The sequence below is a fragment of the Balaenoptera ricei genome, chromosome 6 (assembly GCF_028023285.1).
Source record: "Balaenoptera ricei isolate mBalRic1 chromosome 6, mBalRic1.hap2, whole genome shotgun sequence".
Classification (NCBI taxonomy): Eukaryota; Metazoa; Chordata; class Mammalia; order Artiodactyla; family Balaenopteridae; genus Balaenoptera; species Balaenoptera ricei.
In genome coordinates this window covers 98608211-98629231 of record NC_082644.1, presented here as the reverse complement: position 1 = coordinate 98629231, position 21021 = coordinate 98608211, and the positions used below count along the sequence as shown (strand labels likewise).

The window sequence follows — 21021 nt, the reverse complement described above, 5'->3', positions numbered from 1 at the left end:
AACTTGGATTGTCTGACTTTATTTCAAGAGAACTTGTATGACAACCAAAGGTGTATTTAGTTTAGAATCATCCATTTTCTTTCTCCTCAACCCACCTCTTGATTTCTGAGAAATATGCAGCTGCTTAGTACATTTTTACTGCTCTGGAGTCCTGTAAGAGCCTATATTAGTTTCCTACTGAGGCTGTAACAAATTACCACAAATTTAATGGCTTAAAACACAAATATATTATCCTGCAATTCTGGAGGTTAGAAGCCAACAGTCAGTCTTAGTGGGCTAAAATCAAGGTCTCAGCAGGGCCTCGTTCCTCCTGGAGGCTCTAAGGGATAATCCTTTTCCAGCCCTTAGATGCTGCCTACCTTCCTTGGCTTGTGGCCCCTTCCTTCATCTTCAAAGACCTCTCAGACTTCTGCTTCCATTGTCATATCTCCTTATCTGAACTTGACCCTCCTGTCTCCCTCTTCTTAAGATACTTCTGATTACTTTGGGCCCACCTGGATAATCGAGGGTTGTTAATCTCCCCATTGCAAACTTCTTAGCTCACATCTGCAAAGTCCCTTTTACCATGAAAGGTAACATATTCACAGGTTCCAGGAATTCAGATGTGGATATCTTTGGGGGACCATTATTCACCCTCTGTCACTCGACCTGTGCATCCCACTTCACTAAGACACTCAGAGCCTGACATGCTCTGTTTCACAGGCTCCTCCCCCACCGCCCATGCTTGCTGTCCTTAGCGCTTTCTGTCGTCATAGGTGGGAGAGGTGCTGTGCTAGCTTAAGGCCAATTGCTCCATCTAGTCTGTAACGTCCATGGGCACAGGAACTCTCAGCGTCCATCCCCACATCCTTCAGGCTAAAGCCAATGGACACATTTCACTCCTTTTACTTCACCTCTCAGGATTTTGCATACTTGGATGCTGTGTCCTAATGGAAACCCTTTTCTCCTTAGCTTTCACGTCACCCTTTGTGACCCTTCTCTCTGGGTCAGCACACAGTGGTATCAATGATGGAAGGATATAGAGACTGTTGGCACACTGCACCCAAAACCTCCACTGCCTGGCACCCGCAACCCTGCACACCTGTCACCAGCCATTTAAGGCATATGTGGGCTCCTGGGGGTCTCTGGTGAGGTCCCTCTAGGTGGAGACACTCTATGTTGCTCATGGTTTCTTGGGCCATATTTTCTCATGGGATAACACTTACTTTTGCTCCTCTGGCCCAAGACCAAAAATACCATGAGATCCTTCTTGAAAGCAACACTGAGGCTCTCCCTTAACGTGGAGAAAGAAAACATGAAAAAATTAGACCACGAAACACATTTCTCCCTGAGGTGGTATCCTTGCTCCTAGCTTTGTTTTTTGGGACACCACCCACCCTTGACCTTTGGAGGAAAGGTGAACCAGGCCCTGTAATTTTAGCAGCTATGGAGGGAAGGAAGAGAATCTAGTAAGGAAAAGGCCAAAGTACGTTTCTTTTCACGAATGCAGATTCCTAGATCCCACCCCCACTTTACTGAATCTGAATGTTTCAAGCCTAAGACTGTTGAGACCTAGGAATCCAACTCTTCAATATGTTGACCTTTGGGAATCTCTGAGTCAAACTCCCAGCAAAGAAAAGAATTCCTTGTCAAACAGACAGTGAGCCTCATTCCCAAAGCTCAGCCCTCGGTGTGATAACCCCAATACTAAGACTAACCAGTTTCCTTGAGGTGGAAAGGAAAGGAGCTGTCTTCAGAAGGTGGAGATACTCTACTGAGGACTAAATCTAGATCATTTCTCTTTCCCGAGCTCCATAATCCACAGCCTAGTGGCCTCTGGACATCTCTAAGTCAGCACGCCCCAAATGGAACTCATTACCTTCCCCTGTATAACCGCTCTTGCCCCTGTATCCTCTGTCTATCTATGAGGAGCCCTACCATCCACCTAGATGCTCAACCCTGAAACCTGGAGGCAGTGGATAGGGATCAATCTGATGAGGGGATATAGCACTATCAAAATCAGGTTCGACTAACATTTTGAGTAGCTTGCCCAAGCTCATACAGATTATAATAATGGAGCTAGATTTGAACTCGGGTCTTCTGAGTCCAGTTCCTTACTCCTCTGCCTATTCTGTACTGTCTTTCCATAAGGAGGGGAAGAAGAGGAGGCTTAGGGGTTCCGTGTGCATTGCCTTTAAATAGCCTAAAAGTGTTGTCACATGGAAGAATTAGCTTGCCTTGCACAACCTCAAAAGTAGACCCAAGACCAATTAATGGTTTCTTCAGAGAGGTACAGATGTCAATCCAATGTGAGGAAAAGTTTGTCCCTCACAGCTGTCCATGCCAGATCAAGTGTCTAATCCTCAGGTTCTGTGATTTTGAGATACCACCAATGGAACTTGGTGGTGCTCATAACTGAAATCCTTATAAAGTTGTTTCCCACATAATCCAGTTCCCTAGTGCCATGTTCCAAGAAACAATCCAGCAAACAGAAATTCCCATGAGTTCTTTATTAACATTCTTATATGTTCCACAGCAGTATTTCTTTTTTTTTAATTAATTAATTAATTAATTAATTAATTATTTTTGGCTGTGTTGGGTCTTCGTTTCTGTGCGAGGGCTTTCTCCAGTTGCGGCAAGCGGGGGCCACTCTTCATCGCGGTGCGCGGGCCTCCCACTATCGTGGCCTCTCTTGTTGCGGAGCACAGGCTCCAGACGCGCAGGCTCAGTAGTTGTGGCTCACGGGCCTAGTTGCTCCGCGGCATGTGGGATCTTCCCAGACCAGGGCTCGAACCCGTGTCCCCTGCATCGGCAGGCAGACTCTCAACCACTGCGCCACCAAGGAAGCCCTCCACAGCAGTATTTCTTATGTCTTAAAAATCCCTCTTTTCTTTCCTATCAATGTCACCTAATCCTTCAACTACTTCTGCTCTTGTTAAGTTTCCCAGAAAACTTCCTTAGCCCCAGTTGTTTCTCTTCCCCTTTTCCTCCTGTTTCTTTACCAAAGCCCTAATCTGTCTTATTATTTAGAGGGGGGACAGTTTGGCACAGAGGACCCTATGGGAACCTAATGAATTTGTTTGTTCTGTATGACAGGCCATCTTTGCTTGGGCAGAGGAAAGGGATTCATCTTTCCCTCTTCCTCACTCCCCACATCTAATCTTCTAATGTAAATGCAATGCTTGAGGCTAGAGATGTCACAGGAGCCTATGAGAAAGGGTCTCAAATGCTAGACTAGAAGCTTGGATTGAATTGAGGACAGTTGAGAACCAACCAATTAGATTAGATTCTACTTTCTGAATTTCTTTAGAACCTGTCCCTTCCTTTTTTCCACACTATCACAGCCCTAGCTTAGGCCACCTTCAAGTCTTACAAAAATTTCTTCAACATCCTCCTTTTAGATCTCAGAGTCTTGTCCCTCCATATTACAGCTAAACATGAATCTTTCTAAGATTTTGTCCTGGAAACCAAATCTAACCACTCCCCTGCTTAAAGGCTTCATTGGCTCCCCAGCTGTGGTCAGTTTAATCTAAGCCCTTACCTCTAGAATTTGGGATCCTCCCTAGTTGCCCCCATGACTGCCGTATCCTGATGTATTTTTCCAAACACCTTAACTACTGGAAGCTCCCTACCATGCCTCCCTCTGAGTGTTTGCTCAAGCTGTGCTCTCTGCTTGGGATGGCTTTCCCCCCTCTTAGCTACCTGACAAATATCCACTTATCTTTCAGTACTCTACGTAGGCAGCACCTCTCTGGAGAACCTTCTGACTCCCTCCCTCCTTTGTGCACCTCTGTTCTCCCAGTAGACATCCACCTGCAAACTCCTCTGCATCCATTCATCTTCTCCCAACTAGATTGGGCACTGCTTGTGGCCAGGTTTCTATCATCAGGGCCTACACACTCTTCAAGGTGACCTGGTACATTGGATTTGGAGGAACTTGGGTTAAAGTACAAACACTCCAAGAGCTGTTTGCTCTTGGGCAAGTCATTTGCATTCTGAGCCTTGATTTCCTTAGCTCTGCCTACCTCCCAAGATGCTGTGAAGTGTCATGTGAGGTGCCTGCTACAGTGTTTGGCTTACTGTAGGGGCTCAAATATTTATCACCCTCTTGGCCAAGAAGCTGAGGAGGAAGAGGTGTTCAGCTAGTGAACGGGGGATTAGGAGTGAGGATATAAGGGGAGGGAGCAGAAACCTCTGAGATCCAGGTGTGGTTGGATTTCTAAAACTGTGCTGGCCACCTGCTCCGTCTGGGAGCCAAGTCGCGTTAGGCCGATGGGGGTGGGGCTGATAGGTCAAGGGCCTGCCAAGGCCAAGCCCTCCCTGGGCTGCTGGAATGGACCAGCCCGTGGTGACATCACAATCCTGAGGAGTTGCCAAGGCACTGCTGGAGGTGGACCCTCTTATTTCTCCCCACGGAGCTCTAGGATGTGGATGTGAGAAAGGTGAGCAAGGAAGGCAAATGGCGACGAGGAACAGCCCTAGCCCCAAGCCCATGGGCACGGCTCAGGGGGACCCTGGAGAGGCAGGCACACTGCCAGGTCCTGAGGCTGGCATCCGGGACACAAGTTCATCCACTCAGCTGAAGATGAAGCCCAAGAAGGTGCGTAAGATCAAGGCACTCATCATTGACCTGGGCTCCCAGTACTGTAAGTGTGGCTATGCGGGTGAGCCAAGGCCCACCTACTTCATCTCCTCCACTGTGGGAAAGCGCTGCTCGGAGGCGGCTGACGCCGGTGACACCCACAAGGAGACCTACGTGGGCCACGAGCTGCTCAACATGGAGGCGCCTCTGAAGCTGATTAACCCGCTGAAATACGGCATCGTGGTGGACTGGGACTGCGTCCAGAGCATCTGGGAGTACATCTTCCACACGGCCATGAAGATCCCCCCCGAGGAGCACGCCGTGCTGGTCTCTGACCCCCCACTCAGCCCCACCAGCAACCGCGAGAAGTATGCAGAGCTCATGTTCGAGACCTTTGGCATCCCCGCCATGCACGTGACATCCCAGTCGTTGCTGTCCGTCTACTCCTATGGCAAGACCTCCGGGCTGGTGGTGGAGAGTGGGCACGGCGTCTCACACGTGGTGCCCGTCTCCGAGGGCAACGTGCTGCCGGGCCTGACGAGTCGTGCCGACTATGCCGGCAGCGACCTCACCAACTACCTGCTGCAGCTGCTCAACGAGGCCGGCCACAAGTTCACGGACGACCACCTGCACATCATCGAGCACATCAAGAAGTGCTGCTGCTACTCGGCACTCAAGCCAGTGGAAGAGCTGGGCCTGTGCCTGGAGGATCTGCGTGTGGACTATGAGCTCCCCGATGGCAAGCTCATCACCATCGGCCAGGAGCGCTTTCAGTGCGCCGAGATGCTCTTCAAGCCCACCTTGGTGGGCAGCAACCAGCCCGGTCTCCCCGAGCTCACGGCCACCTGCCTGAACCGCTGCCAGGAGGCGGGCTTCAAGGAGGAGATGGCAGCCAATGTGCTGCTGTGTGGCGGCTGCACCATGCTGGACGGCTTCCCAGAGCGCTTCCAGAGGGAGCTGAGCCTCCTCTGCCCCGGGGACAGCCCCGCAGTGGCTGCAGCTCCCGAGAGGAAGACCTCCGTGTGGACCGGCGGCTCCATCCTGGCCTCGCTGCAGGCCTTCCAGCAGCTTTGGGTCAGCAAGGTAGAGTTTGAGGAGCGGGGCAGTGAAGCCATCTACAGCAAGTGCTGAGCAGCGGTGTCCCTACAAGTCCAGGCCCGTGGGCAGGCAGCCACAGGCCACTCTATACACATTTACAGAATTTCACATAAAATTTTAAGATGCAATGGCTCTTGTCTGGTCTGGATTTCTTGCTCTAGTGTGATAGCAGAAGGTGGTGGGGAGTTGGGTTTAGGCATATTAGCACCTTCTGCTCTGCTGGGTCGGGAGCAGCAGGGGGGTGGGGGAGGTTCACTGGCCCCTCCCCCTCTGCTCTCCCCATGAGGGCAACATCATCACAGAGCCCAGAATGTGGCTTCCTGTTCTGTTAGCTCTTCAAGGTTCAAAATCCAATCCAACAGGCACTCATACTGCTTGCTCACCCATGGACCAAGGGGGAAACAGGCTCAGATGAAGGGACTAGCTTGGGTCACATAGTTAAGTGGTGGGTGGGAGACTCACAACTAGGTGACTGATTTCCATCTCCTGTTTCTGCCCCTGATGGTCACCTGCCCGTAGCTTTATCACTGCTTGACTGCCTCACTAACCAACCCTCACTGCCTGCCCCCTTCAAAGGAACAGCCCACGGGTGTCTCCTGAGTGGGAGGGGACATTTCTACCCATCCATGGCCCTCTCCCTTTAGACACCTGTCAAAGTTGCAGCTATTTTTACAGAGTCACAAATAGCCACTGAATCTGGAGGGTGTTAGAGAAACCAGAGGCCATTTAGAAATCATGTGGTTCTCTCCCTCCTGTAGAGATGGGGAAACTGAGGACCAGGACGGAGGGGACCATGTCAGTGGTTGAGCCTAGGTCTCCTGACCCAGGTCATGATTATATCAGAAGGGCAAACATGGTTACTTTAGTTTGGAATGCTATAGCAAAATACCACAGATGGGGTGGCTTATAAACAACAAATCTATTTCTTACAGTTCTAGAGGCTGGAGGCCAAGATCAGGGTGCCAGCATGGCCAGGTTCTGGTGAAGGCCTTCTTCCAGGTTACAAACTCCTGACATCTGGCTGTGCTCTCACTTGGTGGATGAGATGAGAGGTATCTCTGGGGCCTCTTCTATAAAGGCACTAATCCCATTCATGAAGGCTCTGCCCTCCCAAAAGTCACCTTCCAAAGGTCTCCACTAATACCATTACTTTGGTTCGGTTTTCAACATATGAATTTGGAGGGAGAGGTGGGGGATTGGGAGGGTGGAAGCAAACATTCCATCTATAGCAATGGTTCTTAATGGTTAGCAACCATGAAGCACCTACCAAGCATCTACTATGGGTGAGGCCCAGAGCTGGAGACAGAAATGGCCAGAATGTGGCCCTTCCCTTGGGATTACACACAGCTAGTGGGGGATCCAGTGGACAGCCACGTGGGTGGCTGAGCTCAGTGTTCCTGGGGGTGGGAAGGCGGAGGTGGTGTAGTGGAAAGCTGCAAATGGAGAAGGAAGTGCTAGGCATGGTGACCACTTAGTAGCTTTAGGGCTGAGGGAGAAGCCATCGAGTCTTGCGAGATTTTAGCTGGTGAATGACTGCCTGCCTAGAAGAGGGTGGTTCCTGCCTCGTCTCCTCCCCCACCTCCTGATGGGGGTCCATGACCAGGGGCCCATGAGCAGTTGTCTATGAAATCAGACATTGGTGAGCTGCGTAATCTGATGGGCTATCAAATATCTGTGAGCCAACTCTTACCTTAGACAAAGAGTCCTGATTTGCGGGCAATCTGTGAGGCTGCCTCTGTCCCTGGTCTTGTGCAGGAGCTGCAGCTTTGGGAAAGAACCAGACACGGTCTTTATCACCTAAAGCCTTGCCATCTAGGCCCTCCCTGTTGCCTAGAATTGGGTTTCTAGCCTGGAGTTTGAGTTCCTCTGGGGCTGACAGGGCCTTGGTGCTATGCAGAAACCTGGGCTCTTCCCTGTAGAGAGAGTTGCAGACTGGAGGACTAGAGGCTGGTGGTGCCAGGAGACACATTTTATTTGGCCAGAACAGTGTATAAATTTTTTTCTGGAACGTGAATTCTTTCAGTGGGGCCTATATTCTTGTGTTGCCAAAGTCTCTACCACTCTGATGTCTTCATATATACCTGCTGCTTCAACGTAACTTTTGTTGTATTAGCCAGCATTCTTTTCTGTTGCTTGCAACCCAAGAACATTTGCTTAATACTTATCCTAAATACCTGATGAGTTATAGAGAGGGAAATGGAGGCTTATAGAGGGGAATGTGATGTGCCCCAAATCACACAGGCAGTAAATTAGTGCTGCATGTGAACGTTCTTCCACATGCTCGTCTTGACCATCTCTAAAAACCATGCCTATGTCTACCTCCCCACCTCCACAATCTTTTCTTCCTCACTCCCCACATTCTCAGCAACTTCTCCTGTCTCCACAGTCACAGCTTCAGTGCCCTCATCTCCTGGTCCTCTCCTCTAAAAGCATCCCTGTGTGGCAGATGGTATGAAAACACTAATCAATCTCTGGCGACTCTTATGATTGAAATATTAAGACCAACATTTCATTTATTTCCCAACAAAAAAGCTACTACACATGAAGAATTTTTGTCACGGTATTAGAGAATGTCAGATAACACATTCACACTTTAGAGTGCAAACCTAAGCGTGTCAATTGGCCGTTGTTCTATATTCTCTTGTTCAGGTATTTGTCCCCGAGGTTAAACTTGAGTTTCTTAAGGGCAGAAACTTGGACTTCCTCATCCTGGTTTTCTCTGGGCCCAGTGCAGAGAAATGGCATGGGGTGGGTGTTTAGTAGATGCCAATGGAAATGACTTACTCCCAGTCAGTGAGGTAGAAGTTACAAGTATCTTTCCGCATTTTACAGGTGAGGACCCTGAAGCTTGTAGAAGTTAAGAATCTTGTCCAAGTTTACTCACCTGGTAAATCACAGTCTTGTGCTAAATCAAAGTTTTGTTGATTCCAAAATGCCTCTCTGCTCTTATCTCCTTTCTGCAAATTTTCAGTCTCTTTTACAAAAAAAATACATAGAAAAGATTCCTTTCAAGTAATAAACAACAAATATGCTGTAGTTTCATAATTATCCCAAGGCATAAAAGTTAAGAATGCCAATCTTTTAACAAAGGAGAAACAACTTGCTTGAGACTTCCAGAGACATAAATAAGCAAGTATTAGAGTGACATCATGTGGTAAAGTCCTACTAGTTAGACATGGCAAGAGGCCTGTTACCCTCACTGCCTGTCTGGGCAGCCTCATCTCTCTCCCCAAAGTGCATTACCAAGTTTGTCCTAAGAATTATCTGCATAAGGTGGGTTTAAGCAATTCACTTCATTATAACACAAACCATTAATGGTGTTTTGTTTGATAAGTGTTTTCTTTTTTTTTAAATCCTACATTTTCTTGTAATGTAGTGGTTCTTAACCAGTGGGGAGAGGGAGTGTGGGGTATTGGTGATGCTGGAGCTAGCTCTTAATGGCTTGTGAGAGCCCATTGTTAATGTCAGGAATTTTGCAAGCCAGTTAAACCATGTTGGTAGCTTGAAATTGGCCAAGGTAGAAGTATTGCCTTTTTTTTTTTTTTTGGCAAGTAGGCATTCCTGTGTCTTCTAAGGGGATTTAGTTAATGTATAATGCAGATGCACATTGCACACTAAAGAGGAGGGGGTAGTGGCTGAAACGGCAGATAAAAATATCATGTTAAATTTTTCTTGCCCTGCCTCAAAAATAATTTTGCTTCTTTATGAAGACGCAGCTCTATAAGGTCAGAACGCCTTTTACCACCTGTCCAAGCTCCACTCACCTTCAAGGCCCAGCCCAATGCCCCTTCCCACCACTGTGGCCTTGCACAGTAGCCTCGGCTTTATCACCTGCCCAACTCAGCAGAAAGGACAGACTGTGTCTTTTCCATCTTTGTGTCATGGCTCAGGGTAGGTGCCCTGGGGAAAGTATGCTCTATGTATTGCTCAGAGGCTCCTTAATTTGTATTTGCTAGTCCTGGACTTTTTGCTGTTTCCTCCCAGAACTCTGCAGAATTTCTAGGGTTCTCAGCCTTCAACCTGGCTGCCTGTCAGAATCACCTGGGGAGCTTTTAAGAAAGACCCACGCCCAACTTCAGTCCCAGTTAAATCAGAATGTGTGGGGTGGCGTGGAAGCACCAGTGTGATCTCACAGGCCGCCAGTGATTCTGATGTGGGAACCACTGTTCTAGGGAAGCCTCAGGCCCCACCTAGTCTTTCATTTTCACAGGCAGAAATGCCAAACCTTTCAGGCAGCACTCGGTCTAGAAAAATGTTCTTTTCCTGAGATGGAACCTGAGAATCTGCCAATTTTCTGAGACTTTAACATTCCAGAGACCACTGCATGGCTTCTGAAAGGAGTTTCACCCCTCCTGGCTTCTGCATTTGCATAAATACGTAGAATAATAATTAGGATCTAAATAAGTCATAGAAGAAGAAATAGGACCATGCTTAGTGAGTTCTGGGAAAGTCAGGCCAGAAAGCAGTGCTTTATGGATGACCCTTGAGCAATTGCAGAGACTGAGAGCCACTTCCGTGGTTTCAGGCAGGAAGCGTCCAGCAGAGAAAACCGTGAGGATGGGAACTGGATCAGCAAGACCTAGCATGAATGTAACCCCTCAACCACAACCTTGAGAAGCACCCTTCCCTCATTTTTATGGCCAAATAAATGGATATGGGGTTGAATTCTGCCAGGATCCCTTTCTCCCCCATCGCTAAAACAAAGGCAGCTTGGTACATTTCCATAGCTCTAAGCACTTTCTTCATCTTCTTGTGGCTTGAGAGGACCAGGCTTCTTCTCTACCTCTCACCCTGGTGTGTGCATGCATACCTGCATATACACAAACCAGTATGCGTACATGTACATGCATGTACACAGAGCATGCAGTCTCCTTAGAGGAATTTATTTCTTTGTGAAAGGGGGCATTAAAATGGAGGGCAAAGTTCTTGTCTTGGTCTTGTGGTTCTCAAATTTTGTTGCTTATTAGAGTCACTTGAGGAGCTTTCAAAACTCCTGATGCCGAGGACTTCTGGCTCATGGAGTCACCTTATTCTCTCAGGTCCTCCCTCTTACAACTAAAGCCCCCTGGACACTGACAGAGATTCTCTCCTTGACCAAACTCTAGCCAGGGTCCCCTGAGCCCTTTCTTAACTAAGCCTCAACCTTGGCCTATAAAGACTGGCAAAAACACTAAAATAGTTTCTAACAGCTCAAGGCTGCATCCATAGGATGACCCCATGCCCCCTTAGAATGTCTGTCTGAGAAAACTCAAGGATGCCCAAAAAACTTACTGTTTGTTCAAGCCAACACCCGAAGGAAGATAGGCTCCTTGTCTTCCAGCCTCTGCAGGAGGGTAGGAGCCTAATTTCAGTAAGTGCCAGTTGGCTAACCCAGATGGGTTTCACAGAGACCAACCCTTGCTTCCTGCTTTTTTGTATTTTTTCACTTCTCTGACTCTCTTAAGCCCCTGCTTGACTCCCTCCCTATGCCTTCATTCTCCCTTTAAAATGCAGTCATCTTGGGACTTCCCTGGTGGCGCAGTGGTTAAGAATCCATCTCCCAATGCAGGGGACATGGGTTCGAGCCCTGGTCTGGGAAGATCCCACACGCCGCAGAGCAACTAAGCCCATGCACCACAACGACTGAGCCTGGGCTCTAGAGCCCTCGAGCCACAACTACTGAGCCCACGTGCTGCAACTACTGAAGCCCGCATGCCTAGAGCCCATGCTCTGCAACAAGAGAAGCCACTGCAATGAGAAGCCTGCGCACCACAACGAAGAGTAGCCCCCGCACGTCGCAACCAGAGAAAGCCCGCGCGCAGTAACGAAGACCCAATGCAGCCAAATATAAATAAATAAATAAATAAATTTATATATTTAAAAAAAGAGCAATAGGAGCATCTTTAAAAAAGAAATGCAGGGCTTCCCTGGTGGTGCAGTGGTTGAGAATCTGCCTGCCAATGCAGGGGACACGGGTTCAAGCCCTGGTCTGGGAAGATCCCACATGCCGCGGAGCAACTAGGCCCGTGAGCCACAGCTACTGAGCCTGCGCGTCTGGAGCCTGTGCTCCGCAACAAGAGAGGCCGCGATAGTGAGAGGCCCGCGCATCGCGATGAAGAGTGGCCCCCGCTTGCCGCAACTAGAGAAAGCCCTTGCACAGAAACGAAGACCCAACACAGACAAAAATAAATAATAAATTAATTAATAATAAATAAATTAAAAAAAAATGCAGTCACCTCTGTATAAATCAAAGTGGAACTCTTTTTCTCTCCCATAACAGTATTTTACTGTTTAAAATCTGTTCTTACCACTTAAACTAATGTCTGGCTTTGTTTAACTTTGATAATATAACACACCAAATAAACATAGGAAGACTCCAAAAAGTGAAAGAAGTACTTGTAGGCAAGTTGTTATTATCTTTAGAAATTACTTATATTAACTATATTTTCTTATTTTTCATAAGACCCCCAAATGCCAGAGCATCACAAATTAAAAAAATAAGAAAATATATTTAATATAATTGGCTCAGTGATGAATGGATACCAAATAGACAAACACAGAATCTAAGAAAGCACAGTTAGGACTTCCCTGGTGGTCCAGTGGTTAAGACTCCCCGCTCCCAGTGCAGGGGGCAAGGGTTCTACCCCTGGTCAAGGAACTCAGATCTTGTATGCCTCATGGTGCAGCCAGAAACAAAAAAACCAACAACTCTGTTTGGGACTTCCCTGGCTGTCCAGTGGCTGAGATGTTGTGCTTCCACTGTAGGGGGTGTGGGTTCGATCCCTGGTCAGGGAACTAAGATCCCACATGCCAATCAGTGTGGCCAAAAAATAGAAAAGAAGAAAAGAAAACCCAGGATGGGTTTCAGTGGGGTTGAATGGGGACTTGACCTCCCACTCCATCCTCCTGTGGCATGGAACGGGGTAACATGCAGTGGGGTATTGCCAGTGGGTCCAGCATTGCTGTACTTCCATCCTCATGCAGCAGCAATGAGGCGGAAAAAGGTGATGAGAGGTGGGGCTAGTTGGCACTTACCTCTCTCCTCTTCATTCTCTGGTGACAAGGGGGCCCAGTGGGGAGCTGACTTTACACCCCCAGTTGGAGGCAAGTAATTTGTGGATATTGAGAAACTGATTATAAAGTTTATATGGAAAGGAAAAAGACCCAGAATAGCCAATACCACACTGAGGAAGAAGAAAAAAGTTGGAAGACTGACACTATCTGACTTAAAAACTTACTTAAGGTACAATAATTAAGACAGTGTGGGATTGGTGAAAGAAAAGACAAATAGATCAATGAACAGTATAGAGAGCTCCAAGATAGACCCACACAAATATAATCAATTGATTGTTGACAATGGAGTAAAGACAATTCAATAGAGAAAAGATAATTTTTTAAATAGAGTTAGAACAATTGGAAATCCTTTTGCAAAAAAATAAACCTAGACACAGATTTTACACCCTTCACAAAAATTAACTCAAAATGGATCATAGACCTAAACACAAACCTATAAAACTTCCAGAAGACAGCATAGAAAATCTAGATGACCTTGGGATTGGTGATGAAATTTCAGATGCAACACCAAAAGCACAATCCATGAATGAAAAAATTGAACTAATAAGTCGGACTCTATTAACAGGAAAAACTTCTGCTCTGTGAAAGACACTGTTAAGAGAATGAAAAAACAAGCCACAGAATGGTAGAAAATATTTGCAAAACAAATCATCTGATAAATGATTTGTATCCAAAGAACTCTTAAAATGCAACAATAAGAAAATGAACAATCCAATTAAAAAATGGGCAAAAGATCTAAACACACACTTCAACAAAGAAGATATACAGATGGCAAATACACATATGAAAATATGCTTATCCTATATAAAAGATGCAAAATCGTACATCCACTTTAAAAGGCAATTTTTTAAAAACCAAGCTAAATGTATTCTTACCATATGATCTAACAATCACACTCCTAGGTATTTACTCAATTGAACTGAAAACTTATGTCCACATAAAAACCTACACATGAATGTTTGTAGCATCTCTACTATAGTTGCCAAAAGTTGGAAGCAATGAAGATATCCCTAAATAGGTTAATGGATAAATGGTGGTACATCTGTACAATGAAACATTATTCAGGAATAAAAACTATGGACTTCGGTTAATAATATGTCAGTATTGGTTTATTAATTATTACAAATGTGCCACAGTACTGCAAGTGAAAATGTGTATGGGTGGGTGGGGGTGGTACATGGAAACTTTTTTTATCTGCTCAATTTTTCTCTAAATTTAAAACTGTTTAAAAATGAAATCTTTTAAACAAGCAAACAAAAGGCAATCTATAGCCTGGGAGAAAATATTTGCAAACCATATATCCAGCAAAGGACTAGTATCTAGAATATGTAAAGAATTCTCAAAACTTAACAGTTAAAAACAATCTAATTAAAAAATGGATGTAAGACGTAAACAGACATTTCACTAAAAAGGATATATATGTCTTCTTTGGAGAAATGTCTGTTTAGATCTTCCACCCATTTTTTGATTGGGTTGTTTGTTTTTTTGATATTAAGTTGCATGAGCTGTTTTTAAATTTTGGAGATTAATCCCTTGTCAGTTACTTCATTTGCAAATATTTTCTCCCATTTTGAGGGTTGTCTTTTTGTTTTGTATATGGTTTCCTTTGTTGTGCAAAAGCTTTTAAGTTTAATTAGGTCCCATTTGTTTATTTTTGTTTTTATTTTCATTAGGAGGTGGATTGAAAAAGATTTTGCCGCTGTTTACATCAAAGAGTGTTCTGCTTATGTTTTCCTCTAAGAGTTTTATAGTATCCAGCCTTATATTTAGGTCCTTAATCCATTTTGAGTTTATTTTTGTGTAGGGTGTTAGGGAGTGTTCTAATTTCCTTCGTTTACATGCAGCTGTCCAGTTTTCCCAGCACCGCATATTGAAGAGGCTGTCTTTTCTCCATTGTATATTCTTGCCTCCTTTGTCATAGATTAGGTGACCACAGGTGCACGGGTTTATCTCTGGACTTTCTATCCTGTTCCATTGATCTATATTTCTGTTTTTGTGCCAGTACCACACTGTTTTGATTACTGTATGTAATGTACATGTGCTTTGTAGTATAGTCCGAAGCCAGGGAGCCTGGGTCCTCCAGCTCTGTTTTTCTTTCTCAAGATTGCTTTGGCTATTCGTGGTCTTTTGTGTTTCCATACAAACTGTAAAATTTTTTGTTTTAATTCTGCAAAAAAATGCCATTGGTAATTTGATAGGGATGGCATTGAATCATACAGATGCCTGAAAAGCATATGAAAAGATGCTCAGCATCACTAATTATTAGAGAAATGCAAATCAAAACTACAATGTGGTATCACCTCACACTGGTCAGAGTGGCCATCATCAAAAAAATCTATAAACAATTAATGCTAGAGAGATATGGAGAAAAGGAACCCTCCTACACTGTTGGTGGGAATGTAAATTGGTACAGCCACTATGGAGAACAGTATGGAGGTTCCTTAAAAAACTAAAAATAGAGCTACCATATGATCCAGCAATCCCAATCCTGGGCATATATCCAGAGAAAACCATAATTCGAAAAGATACATGTACCCCAATGTTCAAAGAAGCACTATTTACAATAGCCAAGACATGGAAGCAACTTAAATGTCCATCAACAGAGGATTGGATAAAGAAGATGTGGTACATACATACAACGGAATATTACTCAGCCATAAAAAAGAACAAAATAATGCCATTTGCAGCAACATGGGTGGACATAGAGATTGTCATACTGAGTGAAGTAAGTCAGACAAAGACAAATATCATATGATATCACTTATATGTGGAATCTAAAAAAGGGGTACAAATGAACTTACCTACAAAACAGAAATAGAGTCACAGATGTAAAAAACAAACTTATGGTTACCGAGGGGTAAGGAGGGGGGTAAGGGATAAATTGGGAGATTGGGACTGACATATACACACTACTATACATAAAATAGATAACTAATAAGGACCTACTGTATAGCACAGGGAACTCTACTCAATACACTGTAATGGCCTATATGGGAAAAGAATCTAAAAAAGAGTGGATATATGTATATGTATAACTGATTCACTTTGCTGTACACCTGAAACTAACACAGTATTGTAAATCAACTACACTCCAATAAAAATTTTTAAAAAAGGATATATAGTTGGCAGATAAGCACATGAAAAAATATTCAACATCACTAGCCATTAGAGAAATAAATGCAGATTAAAACCACAATAAGAACTATCACACATCAGAATGGCTTTTAAGAAAAAATGATGACAACACCATAACTGGTGAGGATGAGAAAGTAGATCACTCACACATTGCTCATGGAAAAATGATAGTCACTCTAGAAATCAGTTTGGTAGTTTCTTACAAAACTAAACATGTAACTACCGTATCACCCAGCAAATGCACTCAGACATTTATCCCAGAGAAACTAAAAGTTCTCTTCGCACAAAAACCTGTACACAAATATTCATAACAGCTTTATTCATAATAACCAGAAACTGGAGACAACTCAGATATCCTTCAATGGTTAAATCAGCCGGTACATCCATACCAGGAAATACTACCCAGCAATGAAAACGAAGGAACTAATGAAACACCCAAGAACTTGGATGAATCTCCAGGGAATTATGCTGAGTAAAAAAAGCCAATCCCAAAAGGTCACAGACTGCATGATTCCATTTATATAACATTCTTGAAATGACAAATAATATAGAGATGGGACTTCCCTGGTGGCGCAGTGGTTAAGAATCCACCTGCCAATGCAGGGGACATGGATTTGATCCCTGGTCTGGGAAGATCCCACATACTGCGGAGCAACTAAGCCCGTGTGCCACAACTACTGAGCCTGAGCTCCAGAGCCTGCGAGCCGCAACTACTGAAGCCCGCATGCCTAGAGCCTGTGCTCCGCAACAAGAGAAGCCACCGCGATGAGAAGCCCGTGCACTGCAACGAACAGTAGCTCCTGCTCGCCCCAACTAGAGAAAGCCCGCGCGCAGCAACGAAGACCCAATGCAGCCAAAAAAAAAAAAAAAAAAAAAAAAAATATATATATATATATATATAAATGGAATACAGATTAATGGTTACCAGGGTTAGGGAAGGGTAGGTAGGGAGAGCTGGGTGTAGTTATAAAAGGAAAATTCAAGAAATCTTTGTGATGGTGAAACTGTTCTGCATCTTGACTGTATAAGTGTCAGTATCATGGTTGTGACATTATACTATAGCTTTGCAAGGTGTTACTTTTGGGGGAAAATGGGATCTCTGTATATTACTTCTTACAACCGCCCATGAATCTACCATTATCTCACAATAAAAGTTTAATTGAAAATGAAGAGATAGACTGAGAAAAGAATCCTAATGCCCAGGCCTACACTTTAGAGTGGTTAAATCGAAATCTCTGGGGATGGGACCAGGTATTAGTATTTATCTTTAAGTTTTCCACGTAGTTGCAGTGTGAAGCCAAATTAAAGAACCAGTTTTTTAGACACCTGTGTGGAGCATGTGGCATCAGTGTAGAGGTGGTGGAGAGCTTCAGGGGTTGTACAGATAAACTTAGACCAGCTGTGTGGTCTTGGGAAAGCCATTTAATTTCATTTAACCTCAGGCTCTCCATTTGTAAAAATGGTGAGTAACTGTCCTTACAGTTCCCAGCGCTTTTCTGAAGATCAAAGAGAGAATGTAGGTGAGTGTTTTATAAATTGTAAAGTGCAATATAAATGTTCTGATCAATGTACAGTGTGTGTTGTATATATGTGCAAGTGTGTTTTTAAATATGTACAGAATACCTACTGCATGCAGAAATCTTCATATTTATCTCACTTAATTTCATCATCAACCTGGCAATGTAGGAATTGTGATCCTGATTTTACAGAGAGGAGGAGCAAGAGGCTCATAGAGATAAATAATAACACCCCTGGTGTTAGGAGTATAGGTAGATTATATTCCAGCAAAACTCCACTCACTGGCCATGGGTTTGCCCAACAGCAGTGGATGTCAAGTCATTTACGTTTAAAGGTAAGCCCCTACTTTCACTTCTAAGACACACAAACAAAATTCCTGTAAGGGCAATTTTTGTTGAATTATCTGAGTAATAGTCTGAATTCTTCACTTCATTTGCCAATATAGATGAAGCTAGGTGTAAGAGAGGAAAACAGAAAAACAATTGAGAATAAGAAAGCACCTGGTTTCCAAATGATTTATTCCCAGCATGAAGCCAGAACAGAGGCCACCTGGGGTAAGAAGGAGCTGGGGCTTGTGGCGTCCCATTAGCAAGTGTTAAATCCCTCTTAATGCCCTTGTTTGATTACAAAGGTATTTAAAAATGCGTTAAGTATGGAAAAGGTGATTCTGGCTGGCATCAGACTTCCACAAAATAAACACCAATGTAGAGGAGAGAAGGAAGCTCTCACCTTTTCATGTGCTTCTGTTATAAACAGAAGGAACATTTGTAAAAAATAAAGTCTCAGAGGGATCAGTTCCAAATAGATCAGAGAACTGAGACAATTATATGTTAAAAAGTCCACATATGTAGCTGAAAATATCTTGGTCACTGGTATGCTTTTGGATTAAGACAATTACTTTATTGACCGGCCATGTGTGTGCAAATAGAGACCAAGTAATTCAAGGTCTTCTACCGCCCAGATGGAGTTGGAACAAGGGATCAGCCTCAATGCTGGCCACCTGGCAACGTTTTTCTAATGATCTTCCAAGAATTTGGAGCTTTACACGAACTAGCCACCATCTTTCCACCTCTGAATGATGTTTATCCATTCACTATAATCTCTGGTTATGTGTGTAGATTCCCAAGTAAATTAGATCCTTAAAGTTTTAACTCAGTGAATTGGCAGCAACTCACAGGATGAATTTTAAAAGATGGGGGAAGAGAAAGGTAAAGACATGAGGAGTCAATTTTTGCAGCTTGTTCCTTTTCCTTTTTTCCTTTTGAAACCAAGAAGCAACCTTCCTACTGACCCAGGTCTTGGGGGAAGTGGCCGGATTCAGTCCTAACTTGAGGACATCTAAGACTTGAAGAAGTTGGACATGGAATTTTACCATTCTTTGTCTTATTTTCCTAAACTGGTGAAATGGTAATAAGAAACATGGTATGGGAAAACCATTTGGTAATCTCGGGTGATCTTCTTGGCATTGGCCTGGGTCACTGGGCATTGGGGTTTCTGGTGGGGCACCTATCAGGACAGTATCTGCTTCTGTCTCCAATGGGTACTTCCCCTCTGCTCTTCTTTTTACCCTCTTCTTAGCTATCAGGGAACACCTGGATTTTCTCACTGTCTCTATTCCTTTGCCATGCTGTTTCTTAGCAAGCAATTAGTAGCTTTCAATATTTAAAACTATTGAAAAATCAGATTAGATGTAGGCTGTATATTTCCCCATTATTAAGTTAGAAATGCTAATATTGGTAATCGTAGTCATCTTTCACAAACTGCAGCTTTTCTCAGTTTCAAAGCACCATTGCACCTCCCCTGTGGCATTTGATCCTTATAAGCAGCCTAGAAGAAAGTGTGGGGGAGTGGGTGTTGAACAGTATTCTCAATTTATAGATGAGAAAAGTGAGGCTCCAAGATGCATTGAATTTAATTATTGCGCACATAGCACTGTGTCTGCTGCACTGGGGGGACATAAGGGACATATCATTCTCCATGCAAAGCATAGTAAAAGCTAACATGGCAGACAATCACCGTTCGCTGAGCACCCGACTTTAATTCAATACAGTAAACTGAACTGAGCACCCACCTGGTCCAGGCTCTGTTCTAGCCCCTGAGGGTGGGTGGGTGGGACACCAGGATGGAGTAGCCTTGCTGTCAAGTTATTTATGGTTTTGTCGGGGTAGGGTTGTCAGATTTAGCAAATAATGATAAGGAGACTCAGTTAAATTGGAATTTCAATAAATAAGAAGTAATTTTCAGTATAAACATGTCCCATCCAATTTTATCTGGCAGTATTTTACATGGAGGAAAGTAGACTAAAAGTCTGAAACTATTGTGACAATAGTGGGTACTCTGGGAGGATTTCCTGGAATAAGTAACAGTTGAGTTGGGTCTTGAAGGCAATAGAGGCCATAGAAAATCTAGTCAAAGGAGGCACAATAGAGTCTAGCGGGCTTAGGGAATGGGGTTATTTATCATTTCGGTCTCAGTTTCCTCATCTGTAAAATGGGGATAATAATAGCATATCTGTTGTAGGATTGTTGTGAGGATAAAATGACTTTATATGTGTGAGGCACTTTGGACAGTGCCTGGCACAGAGTAAGCGCTATGTATGTATCTGCTCCAGTGAGAGGTGACAATGAAATTAACTAAGGCAGGGAAAAGCTGAGGAAGAGGAAGGGATTTTCCAGAGGGTCACATTACTGGACTCAACTGACTGGAGGAGCAGAGCAGTGAGACAGAAGGTGGAGGGGAAGAGAAGTGACATACATTCCTAACAGGGGTGAGTGGGAAAAGCTGGAGTCTGGCAAGAGGTGAAGAGGAGCTGGTTTGGGGGAAAGTGACCAATTCCATTGGCACCTGAGTTTGGGGTGCCCACTCCAGGTGGAGAGATGTGGCTGGAATCAGGAAAGAAAGCAGGGCAAGGGGTAGAGGCCTGAGAGTCTTCAGATTGGAGGTGAGGAAAGCCAGGGCATGAATGAAATCACCCAAGGACTGAATGAGAAGTGAATAAAGTCATACCTTGCCAGTGTTCTACTTGCAACTCATAGCTATTCTTAGTATTTAATGTAGTTTACACTCAGTAAGGCAGTTTCATAAAAACCAAGGCAACCATGGAGGTCCCCCAAAGTTACAGACCTGCATTTATGGATGTGTGGACATGGGCTGTCTCTGAAAGGCAGGCTCTGATGAGAACTGAGAGACCTGGAAATGGTGGGAGGAAAACTTACTTTTTAATTTATATCCTTTTATGCCTTTTGATTTTTCCTCCAAGTAAAAGTGCTATTTGAATGAAATTTATTTTTAAGAAAAGGAGAAAACACTAGAAATTTTGGTAACATAGTGTAAGAGCCTGAAAAAGTGCTCTCATTTACATTTCATTCTTTCTTTAGTCATCCTGGAGTGGCTTTTGTGGAGATCTATGGTTTTGGTCACTTTCACCCTTAGGAACAAAGATTTATGCCTCAGGATGTGTCATGCCTTGCGTGTGTCCATAGAGTCTTAGCTTAACCATTGCACACATTCTTCATTTCTCTCAGTGCCTGCTGTCTACATCAGTCTCTCTGTAGACTTGGATTGTGGGGACCAATAGTGAACACTGTATTAAAATTCATTTGACACCTGTTTGAGACTGGCCCAAAGTACCAGCCCAAGGTCCTGGTCCCCAGGAG

The 21021-nt window shown here is 44.3% G+C and overlaps 1 protein-coding gene across 1 annotated transcript; it reads left to right on the top strand.

Annotated features, from left to right (window-relative positions):
• Window positions 1-4438: 4438 nt before the first annotated feature.
• On the top strand, window positions 4439-5692 carry ACTL7B (actin like 7B). Its single transcript, XM_059926530.1, has one exon. It carries the CDS (start codon window positions 4439-4441, stop codon window positions 5690-5692), a length of 1254 nt encoding a protein of 417 aa, XP_059782513.1.
• The last annotated feature ends 15329 nt before the right edge of the window (window positions 5693-21021 follow it).

Coding starts and splice junctions, on each gene's coding strand:
- ACTL7B (XM_059926530.1), top strand. CDS start 4,439: ATGGCGACGAGGAACAGCCCTAGCCCCAAGCCCATGGGCACGGCTCAG.